At 21.9% G+C, this 27,953-nt stretch overlaps 1 protein-coding gene across 1 annotated transcript in view; it reads right to left on the bottom strand.

The window, feature by feature from the left end:
• nipal4 (NIPA like domain containing 4) overlaps positions 1 to 27,953 on the bottom strand; it is a 37,186-nt gene that overhangs the window by 3,238 nt on the left and 5,995 nt on the right. The window contains exons 5-7 of the mRNA XM_087807349.1: positions 26,545 to 26,635; positions 25,289 to 25,449; positions 25,074 to 25,238 (exon numbers count right to left, since the gene is read on the bottom strand). Coding sequence (XP_087663475.1) covers positions 25,074 to 25,238; positions 25,289 to 25,449; positions 26,545 to 26,635 — 417 coding nt within the window. The remainder of the gene's footprint in view (positions 1 to 25,073; positions 25,239 to 25,288; positions 25,450 to 26,544; positions 26,636 to 27,953) is intronic.

Below are 27,953 nucleotides of genomic sequence, written 5' to 3'. Positions count from 1 at the left end.
TGATGTGTTAATAACTATATATTAATAATAATAATAATAATAACCTGTAGTGACGTGTTAATAACTTTATATTCATAATAATAATAACCAGTAGTGACGTGTTAATAACTATATATTAATAATAATAACCTGCAGTGACGTGTTAATAACTATATATTAATAATAATAATAATAACCTGTGGTGACGTGTTAATAACTATATATTAATAATAATAATAATAACCTGTGGTGACGTGTTAATAACTATATATTAATAATAATAATAATAACCTGCAGTGACGTGTTAATAACTATATATTAATAATAATAATAATAACCAGTAGTGACGTGTTAATAACTATATATTAATAATAATAATAATAACCAGTAGTGACGTGTTAATAACTATATATTAATAATAATAATAATAATAACCAGTAGTGACGTGTTAATAACTCTATATTAATAATAATAATAATAATAACCAGTAGTGACGTGTTAATAACTATATATTAATAATAATAACCTGTGGTGACGTGTTAATAACTATATATTAATAATAATAATAATAACCAGTAGTGACGTGTTAATAACTATATATTAATAATAATAATAACCAGTAGTGACGTGTTAATAACTATATATTAATAATAATAACCAGTAGTGACGTGTTAATAACTATATATTAATAATAATAATAATAACCTGTGATGACGTGTTAATAACTATATATTAATAATAATAATAACCTGCAGTGACGTGTTAATAACTATATATTAATAATAATAACCAGTAGTGACGTGTTAATAACTATATATTAATAATAATAACCTGTAGTGACGTGTTAATAACTATATATTAATAATAATAACCTGTGATGACGTGTTAATAACTATATATTAATAATAATAACCAGTAGTGACGTGTTAATAACTATATATTAATAATAATAACCAGTAGTGACGTGTTAATAACTATATATTAATAATAATAATAACCTGCAGTGACGTGTTAATAACTATATATTAATAATAATAACCAGTAGTGACGTGTTAATAACTATATATTAATAATAATAATAATAACCAGTAGTGACGTGTTAATAACTATATATTAATAATAATAATAATAATAATAACCTGCAGTGACGTGTTAATAACTATATATTAATAATAATAATAATAACCAGTAGTGATGTGTTAATAACTTTATATTAATAATAATAATAATAACCTCTGGTGACGTGTTAATAACTATATATTAATAATAATAGTAATAATAACCTGTAGTGACGTGTTAATAACTATATATTAATAATAATAATAACCTGCAGTGACGTGTTAGTAACTATATATTAATAATAATAATAATAATAACCTGCAGTGACGTGTTAATAACTATATATTAATAATAATAATAATAACCAGTAGTGACGTGTTAATAACTATATATTAATAATAATAATAATAACCAGTAGTGACGTGTTAATAACTATATATTAATAATAATAATAATAATAATAACCAGTAGTGACGTGTTAATAACTCTATATTAATAATAATAATAATAATAACCAGTAGTGACGTGTTAATAACTATATATTAATAATAATAATAATAACCTGTGGTGATGTGTTAATAACTATATATTAATAATAATAATAACCAGTAGTGACGTGTTAATAACTTTATATTAATAATAATAATAACCAGTACTGACGTGTTAATAACTATATATTAATAATAATAATAATAACCTGTGGTGACGTGTTAATAACTATATATTAATAATAATAATAATAACCTGTGGTGACGTGTTAATAACTATATATTAATAATAATAATACTAACCTGCAGTGACGTGTTAATAACTATATATTAATAATAATAATAATAACCAGTAGTGACGTGTTAATAACTATATATTAATAATAATAACCTGTGGTGAAGTGTTAATAACTATATATTAATAATAATAATAACCAGTAGTGACGTGTTAATAACTTTATATTAATAATAATAATAATAATAACCAGTAGTGACGTGTTAATAACTATATATTAATAATAATAATAATAACCAGTAGTGACGTGTTAATAACTATATATTAATAATAATAATAACCAGTAGTGACGTGTTAATAACTATATATTAATAATAATAACCAGTAGTGACGTGTTAATAACTATATATTAATAATAATAATAATAACCTGTGATGACGTGTTAATAACTATATATTAATAATAATAATAACCTGCAGTGACGTGTTAATAACTATATATTAATAATAATAACCAGTAGTGACGTGTTAATAACTATATATTAATAATAATAACCTGTAGTGACGTGTTAATAACTATATATTAATAATAATAATAATAACCTGTGATGACGTGTTAATAACTATATATTAATAATAATAATAATAATAACCTGCAATGACGTGTTAATAACTATATATTAATAATAATAACCAGTAGTGACGTGTTAATAACTATATATTAATAATAATAACCAGTAGTGACGTGTTAATAACTATATATTAATAATAATAATAATAACCAGTAGTGACGTGTTAATAACTATATATTAATAATAATAATAACCTGCAATGACGTGTTAATAACTATATATTAATAATAATAACCAGTAGTGACGTGTTAATAACTATATATTAATAATAATAATAATAACCAGTAGTGACGTGTTAATAACTATATATTAATAATAATAATAATAATAATAACCTGCAGTGACGTGTTAATAACTATATATTAATAATAATAACCAGTAGTGACGTGTTAATAACTATATATTAATCATTAATAATAATAATAATAACCAGTGGTGATGTGTTAATAAATATATATTTATAATAATTAATAACCTGTAGTGACGTGTTAATAAATATATATTAATAATCAGTAATAACTTGTAGTGACATGTTAATAAAGATATAATAATCACTAATAACCTGTAGTTACGTGTTAATAAATATATATTAATAACTATTAATAACTTGTAGTGACGTGTTAATAACTATATATTAATCATTAATAATAATAATAATAACCTGTGGTGACGTGTTAATAACTATATATTAATCATTAATAATAATAATAATAACCTGTGGTGATGTGTTAATAACTATATATTAATCATTAATAATAATAATAATAACCTGTAGTGACGTGTTAATAACTATATATTAATAACTATTAATAACTTGTAGTGACGTGTTAATAAAGACATATTAATCACTAATAACCTGTAGTGATGTGTTAATAAAGATATATTAATCATTAATAATAATAACCAGTAGTGACGTGTTAATAACTATATATTAATCATTACTAATAATAATAATAACCTGTAGTTACGTGTTAATAATATATATTAATAACTATTAATAACTTGTAGTGACGTGTTAATAAAGATATATTAACCACTAATAACCTGTAGTGACGTGTTAATAAAGATATATTAATCATTAATAACCAGTAGTGACGTGTTAATAAATATATATTCATAATCATTTATAACCTGTAGTGACGCGTTTATAAATATATATTAATAATCATTAATAACCTGTAGTGACGTGTTAATAAATATATATTAATAATCATTAATAACCTGTAGTGACGTGTTAATAAATATATATTAATCATTAATAATAATAATAATAACCAGTGGTGACGTGTTAATAAATATATATTAATAATAATCATTAATAACCTGTAGTGACGTGTTAATAACTATATATAAATCATTAATAATAATAATAATAATAACCAGTGGTGATGTGTTAATAAAGATATATTAATCATTAATAACCAGTGGTGACGTGTTAATAACTATATATAAATCATTAATAATAATAATAATAACCAGTGGTGATGTGTTAATAACTATATATAAATCATTAATAATAATAATAATAACCAGTGGTGATGTGTTAATAAGTATATATTAATCACTAATAACCTGTAGTGACGTGTTTATAAATATATATTAATCATTAATAATAATAATAATAACCTGTGGTGACGTGTTAATAACTATATATTAATCATTAATAATAATAATAATAACCTGTAGTTACGTGTTAATAAATATATATTAATAACTATTAATAACTTGTAGTGATGTGTTAATAAAGATATATTAATCATTAATAATAATAATAATAATAACTTGTAGTGATGTGTTAATAAAGATATATTAATAATAATAATAACCTCTGGTGACGTGTTAATAACTATATATTAATAATAATAGTAATAATAACCTGTAGTGACGTGTTAATAACTATATATTAATAATAATAATAACCTGCAGTGACGTGTTAGTAACTATATATTAATAATAATAATAACCTGTAGTGATGTGTTAATAACTATATATTAATAATAATAATAATAATAATAATAATAACCTGTGGTGACGTGTTAATAACTATATATTAATCATTAATAATAATAATAATAACCTGTAGTTACGTGTTAATAAATATATATTAATAACTATTAATAACTTGTAGTGATGTGTTAATAAAGATATATTAATCATTAATAATAATAATAATAATAATAACCAGTAGTGAAGTGTTAATAACTATATATTAATAATAATAATAACCTGCAGTGACGTGTTAATAACTTTATATTAATAATAATAATAATAATAACCAGTAGTGACGTGTTAATAACTATATATTAATAATAATAATAATAACCAGTAGTGACGTGTTAATAACTATATATTAATAATAATAATAATAACCTGTGGTGACGTGTTAATAACTATATATTAATAATAATAATAATAACCAGTAGTGACGTGTTAATAACTATATATTAATAATAATAATAATAACCAGTAGTGACGTGTTAATAACTATATATTAATAATAATAATAATAACCAGTAGTGACGTGTTAATAACTATATATTAATAATAATAATAATAATAATAACCAGTAGTGACGTGTTAATAACTCTATATTAATAATAATAATAATAATAACCAGTAGTGACGTGTTAATAACTATATATTAATAATAATAATAATAACCTGTGGTGATGTGTTAATAACTATATATTAATAATAATAATAATAATAACCTGTAGTGACGTGTTAATAACTTTATATTCATAATAATAATAACCAGTACTGACGTGTTAATAACTATATATTAATAATAATAACCTGCAGTGACGTGTTAATAACTATATATTAATAATAATAATAATAACCTGTGGTGACGTGTTAATAACTATATATTAATAATAATAATAATAACCTGTGGTGACGTGTTGATAACTATATATTAATAATAATAATAATAACCTGCAGTGACGTGTTAATAACTATATATTAATAATAATAATAATAACCAGTAGTGACGTGTTAATAACTATATATTAATAATAATAATAATAACCAGTAGTGACGTGTTAATAACTATATATTAATAATAATAATAATAATAACCAGTAGTGACGTGTTAATAACTCTATATTAATAATAATAATAATAATAACCAGTAGTGACGTGTTAATAACTATATATTAATAATAATAACCTGTGGTGACGTGTTAATAACTATATATTAATAATAATAATAATAACCAGTAGTGACGTGTTAATAACTATATATTAATAATAATAATAACCAGTAGTGACGTGTTAATAACTATATATTAATAATAATAACCAGTAGTGACGTGTTAATAACTATATATTAATAATAATAATAATAACCTGTGATGACGTGTTAATAACTATATATTAATAATAATAATAACCTGCAGTGACGTGTTAATAACTATATATTAATAATAATAACCAGTAGTGACGTGTTAATAACTATATATTAATAATAATAACCTGTAGTGACGTGTTAATAACTATATATTAATAATAATAACCTGTGATGACGTGTTAATAACTATATATTAATAATAATAATAATAATAACCTGCAATGACGTGTTAATAACTATATATTAATAATAATAACCAGTAGTGACGTGTTAATAACTATATATTAATAATAATAACCAGTAGTGACGTGTTAATAACTATATATTAATAATAATAATAATAACCTGTGGTGACGTGTTAATAACTATATATTAATAATAATAATAATAACCAGTAGTGACGTGTTAATAACTATATATTAATAATAATAATAACCAGTAGTGACGTGTTAATAACTATATATTAATAATAATAACCAGTAGTGACGTGTTAATAACTATATATTAATAATAATAATAATAACCTGTGATGACGTGTTAATAACTATATATTAATAATAATAATAACCTGCAGTGACGTGTTAATAACTATATATTAATAATAATAACCAGTAGTGACGTGTTAATAACTATATATTAATAATAATAACCTGTAGTGACGTGTTAATAACTATTTATTAATAATAATAACCTGTGATGATGTGTTAATAACTATATATTAATAATAATAATAATAATAACCTGCAATGACGTGTTAATAACTATATATTAATAATAATAACCAGTAGTGACGTGTTAATAACTATATATTAATAATAATAACCAGTAGTGACGTGTTAATAACTATATATTAATAATAATAATAACCTGCAGTGACGTGTTAATAACTATATATTAATAATAATAACCAGTAGTGACGTGTTAATAACTATATATTAATAATAATAATAATAACCAGTAGTGACGTGTTAATAACTATATATTAATAATAATAATAATAATAATAACCTGCAGTGACGTGTTAATAACTATATATTAATAATAATAATAATAACCAGTAGTGATGTGTTAATAACTTTATATTAATAATAATAATAATAACCTCTGGTGACGTGTTAATAACTATATATTAATAATAATAATAATAACCAGTAGTGACGTGTTAATAACTATATATTAATAATAATAATAATAACCAGTAGTGACGTGTTAATAACTATATATTAATAATAATAATAATAATAATAACCAGTAGTGACGTGTTAATAACTCTATATTAATAATAATAATAATAATAACCAGTAGTGACGTGTTAATAACTATATATTAATAATAATAATAATAACCTGTGGTGATGTGTTAATAACTATATATTAATAATAATAATAACCAGTAGTGACGTGTTAATAACTTTATATTAATAATAATAATAACCAGTACTGACGTGTTAATAACTATATATTAATAATAATAACCTGCAGTGACGTGTTAATAACTATATATTAATAATAATAATAATAACCTGTGGTGACGTGTTAATAACTATATATTAATAATAATAATAATAACCTGTGGTGACGTGTTAATAACTATATATTAATAATAATAATACTAACCTGCAGTGACGTGTTAATAACTATATATTAATAATAATAATAATAACCAGTAGTGACGTGTTAATAACTATATATTAATAATAATAATAATAACCAGTAGTGACGTGTTAATAACTATATATTAATAATAATAATAATAATAACCAGTAGTGACGTGTTAATAACTCTATATTAATAATAATAATAATAATAACCAGTAGTGACGTGTTAATAACTATATATTAATAATAATAACCTGTGGTGAAGTGTTAATAACTATATATTAATAATAATAATAACCAGTAGTGACGTGTTAATAACTTTATATTAATAATAATAATAATAATAACCAGTAGTGACGTGTTAATAACTATATATTAATAATAATAATAATAACCAGTAGTGACGTGTTAATAACTATATATTAATAATAATAATAACCAGTAGTGACGTGTTAATAACAATATATTAATAATAATAACCAGTAGTGACGTGTTACTAACTATATATTAATAATAATAATAATAACCTGTGGTGATGTGTTAATAACTATATATTATTAATAATAATAATAATAACCTGTAGTGACGTGTTAATAACTTTATATTCATAATAATAATAACCAGTAGTGACGTGTTAATAACTATATATTAATAATAATAACCTGCAGTGACGTGTTAATAACTATATATTAATAATAATAATAATAACCTGTGGTGACGTGTTAATAACTATATATTAATAATAATAATAATAACCTGTGGTGACGTGTTAATAACTATATATTAATAATAATAATAATAACCTGCAGTGACGTGTTAATAACTATATATTAATAATAATAATAATAACCAGTAGTGACGTGTTAATAACTATATATTAATAATAATAATAATAACCAGTAGTGACGTGTTAATAACTATATATTAATAATAATAATAACCAGTAGTGACGTGTTAATAACTCTATATTAATAATAATAATAATAATAACCAGTAGTGACGTGTTAATAACTATATATTAATAATAATAACCTGTGGTGACGTGTTAATAACTATATATTAATAATAATAATAATAACCAGTAGTGACGTGTTAATAACTATATATTAATAATAATAACCTGTGGTGAAGTGTTAATAACTATATATTAATAATAATAATAACCAGTAGTGACGTGTTAATAACTTTATATTAATAATAATAATAATAATAACCAGTAGTGACGTGTTAATAACTATATATTAATAATAATAATAATAACCAGTAGTGACGTGTTAATAACTATATATTAATAATAATAATAACCAGTAGTGACGTGTTAATAACTATATATTAATAATAATAACCAGTAGTGACGTGTTAATAACTATATATTAATAATAATAATAATAACCTGTGATGACGTGTTAATAACTATATATTAATAATAATAATAATAATAACCTGCAGTGACGTGTTAATAACTATATATTAATAATAATAACCAGTAGTGACGTGTTAATAACTATATATTAATAATAATAACCTGTAGTGACGTGTTAATAACTATATATTAATAATAATAATAATAACCTGTGATGACGTGTTAATAACTATATATTAATAATAATAATAATAATAACCTGCAATGACGTGTTAATAACTATATATTAATAATAATAACCAGTAGTGACGTGTTAATAACTATATATTAATAATAATAACCAGTAGTGACGTGTTAATAACTATATATTAATAATAATAATAATAACCAGTAGTGACGTGTTAATAACTATATATTAATAATAATAACCTGCAATGACGTGTTAATAACTATATATTAATAATAATAACCAGTAGTGACGTGTTAATAACTATATATTAATAATAATAATAATAACCAGTAGTGACGTGTTAATAACTATATATTAATAATAATAATAATAATAATAACCTGCAGTGACGTGTTAATAACTATATATTAATAATAATAACCAGTAGTGACGTGTTAATAACTATATATTAATCATTAATAATAATAATAATAACCAGTGGTGATGTGTTAATAAATATATATTTATAATAATTAATAACCTGTAGTGACGTGTTAATAAATATATATTAATAATCAGTAATAACTTGTAGTGACATGTTAATAAAGATATAATAATCACTAATAACCTGTAGTTACGTGTTAATAAATATATATTAATAACTATTAATAACTTGTAGTGACGTGTTAATAACTATATATTAATCATTAATAATAATAATAATAACCTGTGGTGACGTGTTAATAACTATATATTAATCATTAATAATAATAATAATAACCTGTGGTGATGTGTTAATAACTATATATTAATCATTAATAATAATAATAATAACCTGTAGTGACGTGTTAATAACTATATATTAATAACTATTAATAACTTGTAGTGACGTGTTAATAAAGACATATTAATCACTAATAACCTGTAGTGATGTGTTAATAAAGATATATTAATCATTAATAATAATAACCAGTAGTGACGTGTTAATAACTATATATTAATCATTACTAATAATAATAATAACCTGTAGTTACGTGTTAATAATATATATTAATAACTATTAATAACTTGTAGTGACGTGTTAATAAAGATATATTAACCACTAATAACCTGTAGTGACGTGTTAATAAAGATATATTAATCATTAATAACCAGTAGTGACGTGTTAATAAATATATATTCATAATCATTTATAACCTGTAGTGACGCGTTTATAAATATATATTAATAATCATTAATAACCTGTAGTGACGTGTTAATAAATATATATTAATAATCATTAATAACCTGTAGTGACGTGTTAATAAATATATATTAATCATTAATAATAATAATAATAACCAGTGGTGACGTGTTAATAAATATATATTAATAATAATCATTAATAACCTGTAGTGACGTGTTAATAACTATATATAAATCATTAATAATAATAATAATAATAACCAGTGGTGATGTGTTAATAAAGATATATTAATCATTAATAACCAGTGGTGACGTGTTAATAACTATATATAAATCATTAATAATAATAATAATAACCAGTGGTGATGTGTTAATAACTATATATAAATCATTAATAATAATAATAATAACCAGTGGTGATGTGTTAATAAGTATATATTAATCACTAATAACCTGTAGTGACGTGTTTATAAATATATATTAATCATTAATAATAATAATAATAACCTGTGGTGACGTGTTAATAACTATATATTAATCATTAATAATAATAATAATAACCTGTAGTTACGTGTTAATAAATATATATTAATAACTATTAATAACTTGTAGTGATGTGTTAATAAAGATATATTAATCATTAATAATAATAATAATAATAACTTGTAGTGATGTGTTAATAAAGATATATTAATAATAATAATAACCTCTGGTGACGTGTTAATAACTATATATTAATAATAATAGTAATAATAACCTGTAGTGACGTGTTAATAACTATATATTAATAATAATAATAACCTGCAGTGACGTGTTAGTAACTATATATTAATAATAATAATAACCTGTAGTGATGTGTTAATAACTATATATTAATAATAATACTAATAATAATAATAATAACCTGTGGTGACGTGTTAATAACTATATATTAATCATTAATAATAATAATAATAACCTGTAGTTACGTGTTAATAAATATATATTAATAACTATTAATAACTTGTAGTGATGTGTTAATAAAGATATATTAATCATTAATAATAATAATAATAATAATAACCAGTAGTGAAGTGTTAATAACTATATATTAATAATAATAATAACCTGCAGTGACGTGTTAATAACTTTATATTAATAATAATAATAATAATAACCAGTAGTGACGTGTTAATAACTATATATTAATAATAATAATAATAACCAGTAGTGACGTGTTAATAACTATATATTAATAATAATAATAATAACCTGTGGTGACGTGTTAATAACTATATATTAATAATAATAATAATAACCAGTAGTGACGTGTTAATAACTATATATTAATAATAATAATAATAACCAGTAGTGACGTGTTAATAACTATATATTAATAATAATAATAATAACCAGTAGTGACGTGTTAATAACTCTATATTAATAATAATAATAATAATAACCAGTAGTGACGTGTTAATAACTATATATTAATAATAATAATAATAACCTGTGGTGATGTGTTAATAACTATATATTAATAATAATAATAATAATAACCTGTAGTGACGTGTTAATAACTTTATATTCATAATAATAATAACCAGTACTGACGTGTTAATAACTATATATTAATAATAATAACCTGCAGTGACGTGTTAATAACTATATATTAATAATAATAATAATAACCTGTGGTGACGTGTTAATAACTATATATTAATAATAATAATAATAACCTGTGGTGACGTGTTGATAACTATATATTAATAATAATAATAATAACCTGCAGTGACGTGTTAATAACTATATATTAATAATAATAATAATAACCAGTAGTGACGTGTTAATAACTATATATTAATAATAATAATAATAACCAGTAGTGACGTGTTAATAACTATATATTAATAATAATAATAATAATAACCAGTAGTGACGTGTTAATAACTCTATATTAATAATAATAATAATAATAACCAGTAGTGACGTGTTAATAACTATATATTAATAATAATAACCTGTGGTGACGTGTTAATAACTATATATTAATAATAATAATAATAACCAGTAGTGACGTGTTAATAACTATATATTAATAATAATAATAACCAGTATGACGTGTTAATAACTATATATTAATAATAATAACCAGTAGTGACGTGTTAATAACTATATATTAATAATAATAATAATAACCTGTGATGACGTGTTAATAACTATATATTAATAATAATAATAACCTGCAGTGACGTGTTAATAACTATATATTAATAATAATAACCAGTAGTAAGTAAGTAAGTAAGTAAGTAATATATATTTATATAGCGCTTTTCGAGACCAGGTGACGTGTTAATAACTATATATTAATAATAATAACCTGTAGTGACGTGTTAATAACTATATATTAATAATAATAACCTGTGATGACGTGTTAATAACTATATATTAATAATAATAATAATAATAACCTGCAATGACGTGTTAATAACTATATATTAATAATAATAACCAGTAGTGACGTGTTAATAACTATATATTAATAATAATAACCAGTAGTGACGTGTTAATAACTATATATTAATAATAATAATAATAACCTGTGGTGACGTGTTAATAACTATATATTAATAATAATAATAATAACCAGTAGTGACGTGTTAATAACTATATATTAATAATAATAATAACCAGTAGTGACGTGTTAATAACTATATATTAATAATAATAACCAGTAGTGACGTGTTAATAACTATATATTAATAATAATAATAATAACCTGTGATGACGTGTTAATAACTATATATTAATAATAATAATAACCTGCAGTGACGTGTTAATAACTATATATTAATAATAATAACCAGTAGTGACGTGTTAATAACTATATATTAATAATAATAACCTGTAGTGACGTGTTAATAACTATTTATTAATAATAATAACCTGTGATGATGTGTTAATAACTATATATTAATAATAATAATAATAATAACCTGCAATGACGTGTTAATAACTATATATTAATAATAATAACCAGTAGTGACGTGTTAATAACTATATATTAATAATAATAACCAGTAGTGACGTGTTAATAACTATATATTAATAATAATAATAACCTGCAGTGACGTGTTAATAACTATATATTAATAATAATAACCAGTAGTGACGTGTTAATAACTATATATTAATAATAATAATAATAACCAGTAGTGACGTGTTAATAACTATATATTAATAATAATAATAATAATAATAACCTGCAGTGACGTGTTAATAACTATATATTAATAATAATAATAATAACCAGTAGTGATGTGTTAATAACTTTATATTAATAATAATAATAATAACCTCTGGTGACGTGTTAATAACTATATATTAATAATAATAATAATAACCAGTAGTGACGTGTTAATAACTATATATTAATAATAATAATAATAACCAGTAGTGACGTGTTAATAACTATATATTAATAATAATAATAATAATAATAACCAGTAGTGACGTGTTAATAACTCTATATTAATAATAATAATAATAATAACCAGTAGTGACGTGTTAATAACTATATATTAATAAAAATAATAATAACCTGTGGTGATGTGTTAATAACTATATATTAATAATAATAATAACCAGTAGTGACGTGTTAATAACTTTATATTAATAATAATAATAACCAGTACTGACGTGTTAATAACTATATATTAATAATAATAACCTGCAGTGACGTGTTAATAACTATATATTAATAATAATAATAATAACCTGTGGTGACGTGTTAATAACTATATATTAATAATAATAATAATAACCTGTGGTGACGTGTTAATAACTATATATTAATAATAATAATACTAACCTGCAGTGACGTGTTAATAACTATATATTAATAATAATAATAATAACCAGTAGTGACGTGTTAATAACTATATATTAATAATAATAATAATAACCAGTAGTGACGTGTTAATAACTATATATTAATAATAATAATAATAATAACCAGTAGTGACGTGTTAATAACTCTATATTAATAATAATAATAATAATAACCAGTAGTGACGTGTTAATAACTATATATTAATAATAATAACCTGTGGTGAAGTGTTAATAACTATATATTAATAATAATAATAACCAGTAGTGACGTGTTAATAACTTTATATTAATAATAATAATAATAATAACCAGTAGTGACGTGTTAATAACTATATATTAATAATAATAATAATAACCAGTAGTGACGTGTTAATAACTATATATTAATAATAATAATAACCAGTAGTGACGTGTTAATAACAATATATTAATAATAATAACCAGTAGTGACGTGTTAATAACTATATATTAATAATAATAATAATAACCTGTGGTGATGTGTTAATAACTATATATTAATAATAATAACCAGTAGTGACGTGTTAATAACTATATATTAATAATAATAATAATAACCTGTGATGACGTGTTAATAACTATATATTAATAATAATAATAACCTGCAGTGACGTGTTAATAACTATATATTAATAATAATAACCAGTAGTGACGTGTTAATAACTATATATTAATAATAATAACCTGTAGTGACGTGTTAATAACTATATATTAATAATAATAACCTGTGATGACGTGTTAATAACTATATATTAATAATAATAATAATAATAACCTGCAATGACGTGTTAATAACTATATATTAATAATAATAACCAGTAGTGACGTGTTAATAACTATATATTAATAATAATAACCAGTAGTGACGTGTTAATAACTATATATTAATAATAATAATAATAATAACCAGTAGTGACGTGTTAATAACTCTATATTAATAATAATAATAATAATAACCAGTAGTGACGTGTTAATAACTATATATTAATAATAATAACCTGTGGTGAAGTGTTAATAACTATATATTAATAATAATAATAACCAGTAGTGACGTGTTAATAACTATATATTAATAATAATAATAATAATAACCAGTAGTGGCGTGTTAATAACTCTATATTAATAATAATAATAATAATAACCAGTAGTGACGTGTTAATAACTATATATTAATAATAATAACCTGTGGTGAAGTGTTAATAACTATATATTAATAATAATAATAACCAGTAGTGACGTGTTAATAACTATATATTAATAATAATAACCTGTGGTGAAGTGTTAATAACTATATATTAATAATAATAATAACCAGTAGTGACGTGTTAATAACTATATATTAATAATAATAATAATAATAACCAGTAGTGACGTGTTAATAACTCTATATTAATAATAATAATAATAATAACCTGCAGTGACGTGTTAATAACTATATATTAATAATAATAACCAGTAGTGACGTGTTAATAACTATATATTAATAATAATAACCTGTAGTGACGTGTTAATAACTATATATTAATAATAATAACCTGTGATGACGTGTTAATAACTATATATTAATAATAATAATAATAATAACCTGCAATGACGTGTTAATAACTATATATTAATAATAATAACCAGTAGTGACGTGTTAATAACTATATATTAATAATAATAACCAGTAGTGACGTGTTAATAACTATATATTAATAATAATAATAATAATAACCAGTAGTGACGTGTTAATAACTCTATATTAATAATAATAATAATAATAACCAGTAGTGACGTGTTAATAACTATATATTAATAATAATAACCTGTGGTGAAGTGTTAATAACTATATATTAATAATAATAACCAGTAGTGACGTGTTAATAACTATATATTAATAATAATAATAATAATAACCAGTAGTGACGTGTTAATAACTCTATATTAATAATAATAATAATAATAACCAGTAGTGACGTGTTAATAACTATATATTAATAATAATAACCTGTGGTGAAGTGTTAATAACTATATATTAATAATAATAATAACCAGTAGTGACGTGTTAATAACTTTATATTAATAATAATAATAATAATAACCAGTAGTGACGTGTTAATAACTATATATTAATAATAATAATAATAACCAGTAGTGACGTGTTAATAACTATATATTAATAATAATAATAACCAGTAGTGACGTGTTAATAACAATATATTAATAATAATAACCAGTAGTGACGTGTTAATAACTATATATTAATAATAATAATAATAACCAGTAGTGACGTGTTAATAACTATATATTAATAATAATAACCAGTAGTGACGTGTTAATAACTATATATTAATAATAATAATAATAACCTGTGATGACGTGTTAATAACTATATATTAATAATAATAATAATAACCTGCAGTGACGTGTTAATAACTATATATTAATAATAATAACCAGTAGTGACGTGTTAATAACTATATATTAATAATAATAACCTGTAGTGACGTGTTAATAACTATATATTAATAATAATAACCTGTGATGACGTGTTAATAACTATATATTAATAATAATAATAATAATAACCTGCAATGACGTGTTAATAACTATATATTAATAATAATAACCAGTAGTGACGTGTTAATAACTATATATTAATAATAATAACCAGTAGTGACGTGTTAATAACTATATATTAATAATAATAATAACCTGCAGTGACGTGTTAATAACTATATATTAATAATAATAACCAGTAGTGACGTGTTAATAACTATATATTAATAATAATAATAATAACCAGTAGTGACGTGTTAATAACTATATATTAATAATAATAATAATAATAATAACCTGCAGTGACGTGTTAATAACTATATATTAATAATAATAAAAATAACCAGTAGTGATGTGTTAATAACTTTATATTAATAATAATAATAATAACCTCTGGTGACGTGTTAATAACTATATATTAATAATAATAGTAATAATAACCTGTAGTGACGTGTTAATAACTATATATTAATAATAATAATAACCTGCAGTGACGTGTTAGTAACTATATATTAATAATAATAATAATAATAATAACCTGCAGTGACGTGTTAATAACTATATATTAATAATAATAATAATAACCAGTAGTGACGTGTTAATAACTATATATTAATAATAATAATAATAACCAGTAGTGACGTGTTAATAACTATATATTAATAATAATAATAATAATAATAACCAGTAGTGACGTGTTAATAACTCTATATTAATAATAATAATAATAATAACCAGTAGTGAGGTGTTAATAACTATATATTAATAATAATAATAATAACCTGTGGTGATGTGTTAATAACTATATATTAATAATAATAATAACCAGTAGTGACGTGTTAATAACTTTATATTAATAATAATAATAACCAGTACTGACGTGTTAATAACTATATATTAATAATAATAATAATAACCTGTGGTGACGTGTTAATAACTATATATTAATAATAATAATAATAACCTGTGGTGACGTGTTAATAACTATATATTAATAATAATAATACTAACCTGCAGTGACGTGTTAATAACTATATATTAATAATAATAATAATAACCAGTAGTGACGTGTTAATAACTATATATTAATAATAATAACCTGTGGTGAAGTGTTAATAACTATATATTAATAATAATAATAACCAGTAGTGACGTGTTAATAACTTTATATTAATAATAATAATAATAATAACCAGTAGTGACGTGTTAATAACTATATATTAATAATAATAATAATAACCAGTAGTGACGTGTTAATAACTATATATTAATAATAATAATAACCAGTAGTGACGTGTTAATAACTATATATTAATAATAATAACCAGTAGTGACGTGTTAATAACTATATATTAATAATAATAATAATAACCTGTGATGACGTGTTAATAACTATATATTAATAATAATAATAATAATAACCTGCAGTGACGTGTTAATAACTATATATTAATAATAATAACCAGTAGTGACGTGTTAATAACTATATATTAATAATAATAACCTGTAGTGACGTGTTAATAACTATATATTAATAATAATAATAATAACCTGTGATGACGTGTTAATAACTATATATTAATAATAATAATAATAATAACCTGCAATGACGTGTTAATAACTATATATTAATAATAATAACCAGTAGTGACGTGTTAATAACTATATATTAATAATAATAACCAGTAGTGACGTGTTAATAACTATATATTAATAATAATAATAATAACCAGTAGTGACGTGTTAATAACTATATATTAATAATAATAATAACCTGCAGTGACGTGTTAATAACTATATATTAATAATAATAACCAGTAGTGACGTGTTAATAACTATATATTAATAATAATAACCTGTAGTGACGTGTTAATAACTATATATTAATAATAATAATAACCAGTAGTGACGTGTTAATAACTATATATTAATAATAATAACCAGTAGTGACGTGTTAATAACTATATATTAATAATAATAACCAGTAGTGACGTGTTAATAACTATATATTAATAATAATAACCAGTAGTGACGTGTTAATAACTATATATTAATAATAATAACCAGTAGTGACGTGTTAATAACTATATATTAATAATAATAATAATAACCAGTAGTGACGTGTTAATAACTATATATTAATAATAATAATAATAACCAGTAGTGACGTGTTAATAACTATATATTAATAATAATAACCAGTAGTGACGTGTTAATAACTATATATTAATAATAATAATAACCTGCAGTGACGTGTTAATAACTATATATTAATAATAATAACCAGTAGTGACGTGTTAATAACTATATATTTATCATTAATAATAATAATAATAACCAGTGGTGATGTGTTAATAAATATATATTAATAATAATTAATAACCTGTAGTGACGTGTTAATAAATATATATTAATAATCAGTAATAACTTGTAGTGACATGTTAATAAAGATATAATAATCACTAATAACCTGTAGTTACGTGTTAATAAATATATATTAATAACTATTAATAACTTGTAGTGACGTGTTAATAACTATATATTAATCATTAATAATAATAATAATAACCTGTGGTGACGTGTTAATAACTATATATTAATCATTAATAATAATAATAATAACCTGTGGTGATGTGTTAATAACTATATATTAATCATTAATAATAATAATAATAACCTCTAGTGACGTGTTAATAACTATATATTAATAACTATTAATAACTTGTAGTGACGTGTTAATAAAGACATATTAATCACTAATAACCTGTAGTGATGTGTTAATAAAGATATATTAATCATTAATAATAATAACCAGTAGTGACGTGTTAATAACTATATATTAATCATTAATAATAATAATAATAACCTGTAGTTACGTGTTAATAATATATATTAATAACTATTAATAACTTGTAGTGACGTGTTAATAAAGATATATTAACCACTAATAACCTGTAGTGACGTGTTAATAAAGATATATTAATCATTAATAACCAGTAGTGACGTGTTAATAAATATATATTAATAATCATTAATAACCTGTAGTGACGTGTTAATAAATATATATTAATCATTAATAATAATAATAATAACCAGTGGTGACGTGTTAATAAATATATATTAATAATAATCATTAATAACCTGTAGTGACGTGTTAATAACTATATATAAATCATTAATAATAATAATAATAATAACCAGTGGTGATGTGTTAATAAAGATATATTAATCATTAATAACCAGTGGTGACGTGTTAATAACTATATATAAATCATTAATAATAATAATAATAACCAGTGGTGATGTGTTAATAACTATATATAAATCATTAATAATAATAATAATAACCAGTGGTGATGTGTTAATAAGTATATATTAATCACTAATAACCTGTAGTGACGTGTTTATAAATATATATTAATCATTAATAATAATAATAATAACCTGTGGTGACGTGTTAATAACTATATATTAATCATTAATAATAATAATAATAACCTGTAGTTACGTGTTAATAAATATATATTAATAACTATTAATAACTTGTAGTGATGTGTTAATAAAGATATATTAATCATTAATAATAATAATAATAATAACTTGTAGTGATGTGTTAATAAAGATATATTAATAATAATAATAACCTCTGGTGACGTGTTAATAACTATATATTAATAATAATAGTAATAATAACCTGTAGTGACGTGTTAATAACTATATATTAATAATAATAATAACCTGCAGTGACGTGTTAGTAACTATATATTAATAATAATAATAACCTGTAGTGATGTGTTAATAACTATATATTAATAATAATACTAATAATAATAATAATAACCTGTGGTGACGTGTTAATAACTATATATTAATCATTAATAATAATAATAATAACCTGTAGTTACGTGTTAATAAATATATATTAATAACTATTAATAACTTGTAGTGATGTGTTAATAAAGATATATTAATCATTAATAATAATAATAATAATAATAACCAGTAGTGACGTGTTAATAACTATATATTAATAATAATAATAACCTGCAGTGACGTGTTAATAACTTTATATTAATAATAATAATAATAATAACCAGTAGTGACGTGTTAATAACTATATATTAATAATAATAATAATAACCAGTAGTGACGTGTTAATAACTATATATTAATAATAATAATAATAACTTGTGGTGACGTGTTAATAACTATATATTAATAATAATAATAATAACCAGTAGTGACGTGTTAATAACTATATATTAATAATAATAATAATAACCAGTAGTGACGTGTTAATAACTATATATTAATAATAATAATAATAACCAGTAGTGACGTGTTAATAACTATATATTAATAATAATAATAATAATAATAACCAGTAGTGACGTGTTAATAACTCTATATTAATAATAATAATAATAATAACCAGTAGTGACGTGTTAATAACTATATATTAATAATAATAATAATAACCTGTGGTGATGTGTTAATAACTATATATTAATAATAATAATAATAATAACCTGTAGTGACGTGTTAATAACTTTATATTCATAATAATAATAACCAGTACTGACGTGTTAATAACTATATATTAATAATAATAACCTGCAGTGACGTGTTAATAACTATATATTAATAATAATAATAATAACCTGTGGTGACGTGTTAATAACTATATATTAATAATAATAATAATAACCTGTGGTGACGTGTTAATAACTATATATTAATAATAATAATAATAACCTGCAGTGACGTGTTAATAACTATATATTAATAATAATAATAATAACCAGTAGTGACGTGTTAATAACTATATATTAATAATAATAATAATAACCAGTAGTGACGTGTTAATAACTATATATTAATAATAATAATAATAATAACCAGTAGTGACGTGTTAATAACTCTATATTAATAATAATAATAATAATAACCAGTAGTGACGTGTTAATAACTATATATTAATAATAATAACCTGTGGTGACGTGTTAATAACTATATATTAATAATAATAATAATAACCAGTAGTGACGTGTTAATAACTATATATTAATAATAATAATAACCAGTAGTGACGTGTTAATAACTATATATTAATAATAATAACCAGTAGTGACGTGTTAATAACTATATATTAATAATAATAATAATAACCTGTGATGACGTGTTAATAACTATATATTAATAATAATAATAACCTGCAGTGACGTGTTAATAACTATATATTAATAATAATAACCAGTAGTGACGTGTTAATAACTATATATTAATAATAATAACCTGTAGTGACGTGTTAATAACTATATATTAATAATAATAACCTGTGATGACGTGTTAATAACTATATATTAATAATAATAATAATAATAACCTGCAATGACGTGTTAATAACTATATATTAATAATAATAACCAGTAGTGACGTGTTAATAACTATATATTAATAATAATAACCAGTAGTGACGTGTTAATAACTATATATTAAAAATAATAATAACCTGCAGTGACGTGTTAATAACTATATATTAATAATAATAACCAGTAGTGACGTGTTAATAACTATATATTAATAATAATAATAATAACCAGTAGTGACGTGTTAATAACTATATATTAATAATAATAATAATAATAATAACCTGCAGTGACGTGTTAATAACTATATATTAATAATAATAATAATAACCAGTAGTGATGTGTTAATAACTTTATATTAATAATAATAATAATAACCTCTGGTGACGTGTTAATAACTATATATTAATAATAATAGTAATAATAACCTGTAGTGACGTGTTAATAACTATATATTAATAATAATAATAACCTGCAGTGACGTGTTAGTAACTATATATTAATAATAATAATAATAATAATAACCTGCAGTGACGTGTTAATAACTCTATATTAATAATAATAATAATAATAACCAGTAGTGACGTGTTAATAACTATATATTAATAATAATAATAATAACCTGTGGTGATGTGTTAATAACTATATATTAATAATAATAATAACCAGTAGTGACGTGTTAATAACTTTATATTAATAATAATAATAACCAGTACTGACGTGTTAATAACTATATATTAATAATAATAACCTGCAGTGACGTGTTAATAACTATATATTAATAATAATAATAATAACCTGTGGTGACGTGTTAATAACTATATATTAATAATAATAATAATAACCTGTGGTGACGTGTTAATAACTATATATTAATAATAATAATACTAACCTGCAGTGACGTGTTAATAACTATATATTAATAATAATAATAATAACCAGTAGTGACGTGTTAATAACTATATATTAATAATAATAATAATAACCAGTAGTGACGTGTTAATAACTATATATTAATAATAATAATAATAATAACCAGTAGTGACGTGTTAATAACTCTATATTAATAATAATAATAATAATAACCAGTAGTGACGTGTTAATAACTATATATTAATAATAATAACCTGTGGTGAAGTGTTAATAACTATATATTAATAATAATAATAACCAGTAGTGACGTGTTAATAACTTTATATTAATAATAATAATAATAATAACCAGTAGTGACGTGTTAATTACTATATATTAATAATAATAATAATAACCAGTAGTGACGTGTTAATAACTATATATTAATAATAATAATAACCAGTAGTGACGTGTTAATAACTATATATTAATAATAATAACCAGTAGTGACGTGTTAATAACTATATATTAATAATAATAATAATAACCTGTGATGACGTGTTAATAACTATATATTAATAATAATAATAATAATAACCTGCAGTGACGTGTTAATAACTATATATTAATAATAATAACCAGTAGTGACGTGTTAATAACTATATATTAATAATAATAACCTGTAGTGACGTGTTAATAACTATATATTAATAATAATAATAATAACCTGTGATGACGTGTTAATAACTATATATTAATAATAATAATAATAATAACCTGCAATGACGTGTTAATAACTATATATTAATAATAATAACCAGTAGTGACGTGTTAATAACTATATATTAATAATAATAACCAGTAGTGACGTGTTAATAACTCTATATTAATAATAATAATAATAACCAGTAGTGACGTGTTAATAACTATATATTAATAATAATAATAACCTGCAGTGACGTGTTAATAACTATATATTAATAATAATAACCAGTAGTGACGTGTTAATAACTATATATTAATAATAATAATAATAACCTGCAGTGACGTGTTAATAACTATATATTAATAATAATAACCAGTAGTGACGTGTTAATAACTATATATTAATAATAATAATAATAACCTGTGGTGACGTGTTAATAACTATATATTAATAATAATAATAATAACCAGTAGTGACACGTTAATAACTATATATTAATAATAATAATAATAACCTGCGGTGACGTGTTAATAACTATATATTAATAATAATAATAATAACCTGTAGTGACGTGTTAATAACGATATATTAATAATAATAATAATAACCTGTAGTGACGTGTTAATAACTATATATTAATAATAATAATAATAACCAGTAGTGACGTGTTAATAACTATATATTAATAATAATAACCAGTAGTGACGTGTTAATAACTATATATTAATAATAATAATAATAACCAGTAGTGACGTGTTAATAACGATATATTAATAATAATAATAATAACCTGTAGTGACGTGTTAATAACTATATATTAATAATAATAATAATAACCAGTAGTGACGTGTTAATAACTATATATTAATAATAATAATAACCTGTGGTGACGTGTTAATAACTATATATTAATAATATTAATAATAACCAGTAGTGACGTGTTAATAACTATATAATAATAATAATAATAATAACCTGTAGTGACGTGTTAATAACTATATATTATTAATAATAATAATAACCAGTAGTGACGTGTTAATAACTATATATTAATAATAATAATAACCTGTGGTGACGTGTTAATAACTATATATTAATAATAATAATAACCAGTAGTGACGTGTTAATAACTTTATATTAATAATAATAATAATAATAACCAGTAGTGACGTGTTAATAACTATATATTAATAATAATAACCAGTAGTGACGTGTTAATAACTATATATTAATAATAATAATAACCAGTAGTGACGTGTTAATAACTATATATTAATAATAATAACCAGTAGTGACGTGTTAATAACTATATATTAATAATAATAATAATAACCTGTGGTGACGTGTGAATAACGATATATTAATAATAATAATAATAACCTGTGGTGACGTGTTAATAACTATATATTAATAATAATAATAATAATAACCAGTAGTGACGTGTTAATAACTATATATTAATAATAATAATAACCTGTGGTGACGTGTTAATAACTATATATTAATAATAATAATAATAATAACCAGTAGTGACGTGTTAATAACTATATATTAATAATAATAATAACCTGTGGTGACGTGTTAATAACGATATATTAATAATAATAATAATAACCTGTAGTGACGTGTTAATAACGATATATTAATAATAATAATAACCTGTGGTGATGGCGATGGCGAGGCCCTTCACGGACGCCACAGTAAAGGCTCCTAACAGGGAGCAGATGCTGATGTAGATGAAGATGTTGTTTCGTCCGAGGCGAGGCGACAGGATCACCAGGACGACACACAACACGGACACGATGGACATGTAGACCAGGAACCCTGAGACACACCTGTCACTCAAAGGCCTGTCAATCATAGCCGCGCCTCACCTGGCTTCAGCAGCATGCTGGTCATGTGCTGCAGTGATGTCACTTCCTGTTCCTGTGGCGCGTGCAGCACCAGCAGAACGCTGCCGAGAACACATAGAGCACAACCTAACTTCCCCACGACGTTCAGCTGCTCGTCCAGCAGGCAGGAGGACAAGATGGCACTGGATGAATGGATGAATATTTTATTATGAATGAATGAATATTTCATTATGAATGGATGAATATTTTATTATTAATGAATGAATATTTCATTATTAATGGATGAATATTTCATTATTAATATGGATGAATATTTTATTATGAATGAATGAATATTTCATTATGAATGGATGAATATTTCATTATGAATGAATGAATATTTCATTATGAATGGATGAATATTTTATTATGAATGAATGAATATTTCATTATGAATGGATGAATATTTCATTATTAATGAATGAATATTTCATTATGAATGGATGAATATTTAATTATGAATGAATGAATATTTCATTATGAATGGATGAACATTTTATTATGAATGAATGAATATTTCATTATGAATGGATGAATATTTTATTATGAATGAATGAATATTTCATTATTAATGGATGAATATTTCATTATTAATGGATGAATATTTCATTATTAATGGATGAATATTTTATTATGAATGAATGAATATTTTATTATGAATGAATGAATATTTCATTATTAATGGATGAATATTTCATTATTAATGGATGAATATTTTATTATGAATGAATGAATATTTCATTATTAATGGATGAATATTTCATTATTAATATGGATGAATATTTTATTATGAATGAATGAATATTTTATTATGAATATTTCATTATTAATGGATGAATATTTCATTATTAATGGATGAATATTTCATTATTAATGAATGAATACTTTATTATGAATGAATGAATTATTTCATTATGAATGGATGAATATTTATTATTAATGGATGAATATTTTATTATTAATGGATGAATATTTCATTATTAATGGATGAATATTTTATTATGAATGGATGAATTATTTCATTATGAAGGGATGAATATTTTATTGTGAATGGATGAATTATTTAATTATGAATGGATGAATTGTTTAATTATTAATTAAATCATTATTTCATGTACTCATGAAAATATGTTCACATGAATATATGATCACATGAACATATGATCACATGAACATATGATCACATGGACTCATGAACACATGAACACATGAACACATGAACACATGAATGATGGTACCTGAACAGGACACTCAAGGCGCCCAGTGGAGTCACAAGTGTTGCAGGAGCAAACATGTAGGCGACGAAGTTACAAATCTCTCCAGCGCCCACTGGTGGAAGAAACAGTTAAATCATGTTCAACATGAAGCTTGAAGTCCAGACAGAAATGAACAAGTGAATATTTCTTCTTGTTTTTACAATTTCATCAAATGTCGTGATTTGATGGACTAACCTGATTGACAGGTTAGTTTCAACCAGTAAGGTCTGAGTGATTGACAGGTTAGTTTCAACCAGTTAGGTCCGAGTGATTGACAGGTTAGTTTCAACCAGTTAGGTCACAGTGATTGACAGGTTAGTTTCCACCAGTTAGGTCAGAGTGATTGACAGGTTCGTTTGAACCAGTTAAGTCTGAGTGATTGACCGGTTAGTTTCAACCAATTGGTCAGAGTGATTGACAGGTTAGTTTCAAACAGTTAGGTCAGAGTGATTGACAGGTTAGTTTCAACCAGTTGGTCAGAGTGATTGACAGGTTAGTTTCAACCAGTTGGTCAGAGTGAGTGACAGGTTAGTTTCAACCAGTTGGTCAGAGTGAGTGACACGTTAGTTTCAACCAGTTGGTCAGAGTGATTGACAGGTTAGCTTCAACCAGTTGGTCAGAGTGAGTGACAGGTTAGTTTCAACCAGTTGGTCAGAGTGAGTGACAGGTTAGTTTCAACCAGTTGGTCAGAGTGAGTGACAGGTTAGTTTCAACCAGTTGGTCACAGTGATTGACAGGTTAGTTTCAACCAGTTAGGTCTGAGTGATTGACAGGTTAGTTTCAACCAGTTAGGTCACAGTGATTGACAGGTTAGTTTGAACCAGTTAAGTCTGAGTGATTGACAGGTTAGTTTCAACCAGTTGGTCAGAGTGATTGACAGGTTAGTTTGAACCAGTTGGTCAGAGTGATTGACAGGTTCGTTTGAACCAGTTAAGTCTGAGTGATTGACCGGTTAGTTTCAACCAGTTAGGTCACAGTGATTGACAGGTTAGCTTCAACCAGTTGGTCAGAGTGAGTGACAGGTTAGTTTCAACCAGTTGGTCAGAGTGAGTGACAGGTTAGTTTCAACCAGTTGGTCAGAGTGAGTGACAGGTTAGTTTCAACCAGTTGGTCACAGTGATTGACAGGTTAGTTTCAACCAGTTAGGTCTGAGTGATTGACAGGTTAGTTTCAACCAGTTAGGTCACAGTGATTGACAGGTTAGTTTGAACCAGTTAAGTCTGAGTGATTGACAGGTTAGTTTCAACCAGTTGGTCAGAGTGATTGACAGGTTAGTTTGAACCAGTTGGTCAGAGTGATTGACAGGTTCGTTTGAACCAGTTAAGTCTGAGTGATTGACCGGTTAGTTTCAACCAGTTTGTCTGAGTGAATGACAGGTTAGTTTGAACCAG

The sequence above is a fragment of the Callionymus lyra genome, chromosome 14 (genome assembly GCF_982586985.1).
Source record: "Callionymus lyra chromosome 14, fCalLyr1.hap1.1, whole genome shotgun sequence".
Lineage (NCBI taxonomy): Eukaryota > Metazoa > Chordata > Actinopteri > Syngnathiformes > Callionymidae > Callionymus > Callionymus lyra.
Note: the sequence above shows the minus strand (reverse complement) of the source record. Positions and strands in the feature narration are given on the sequence as shown.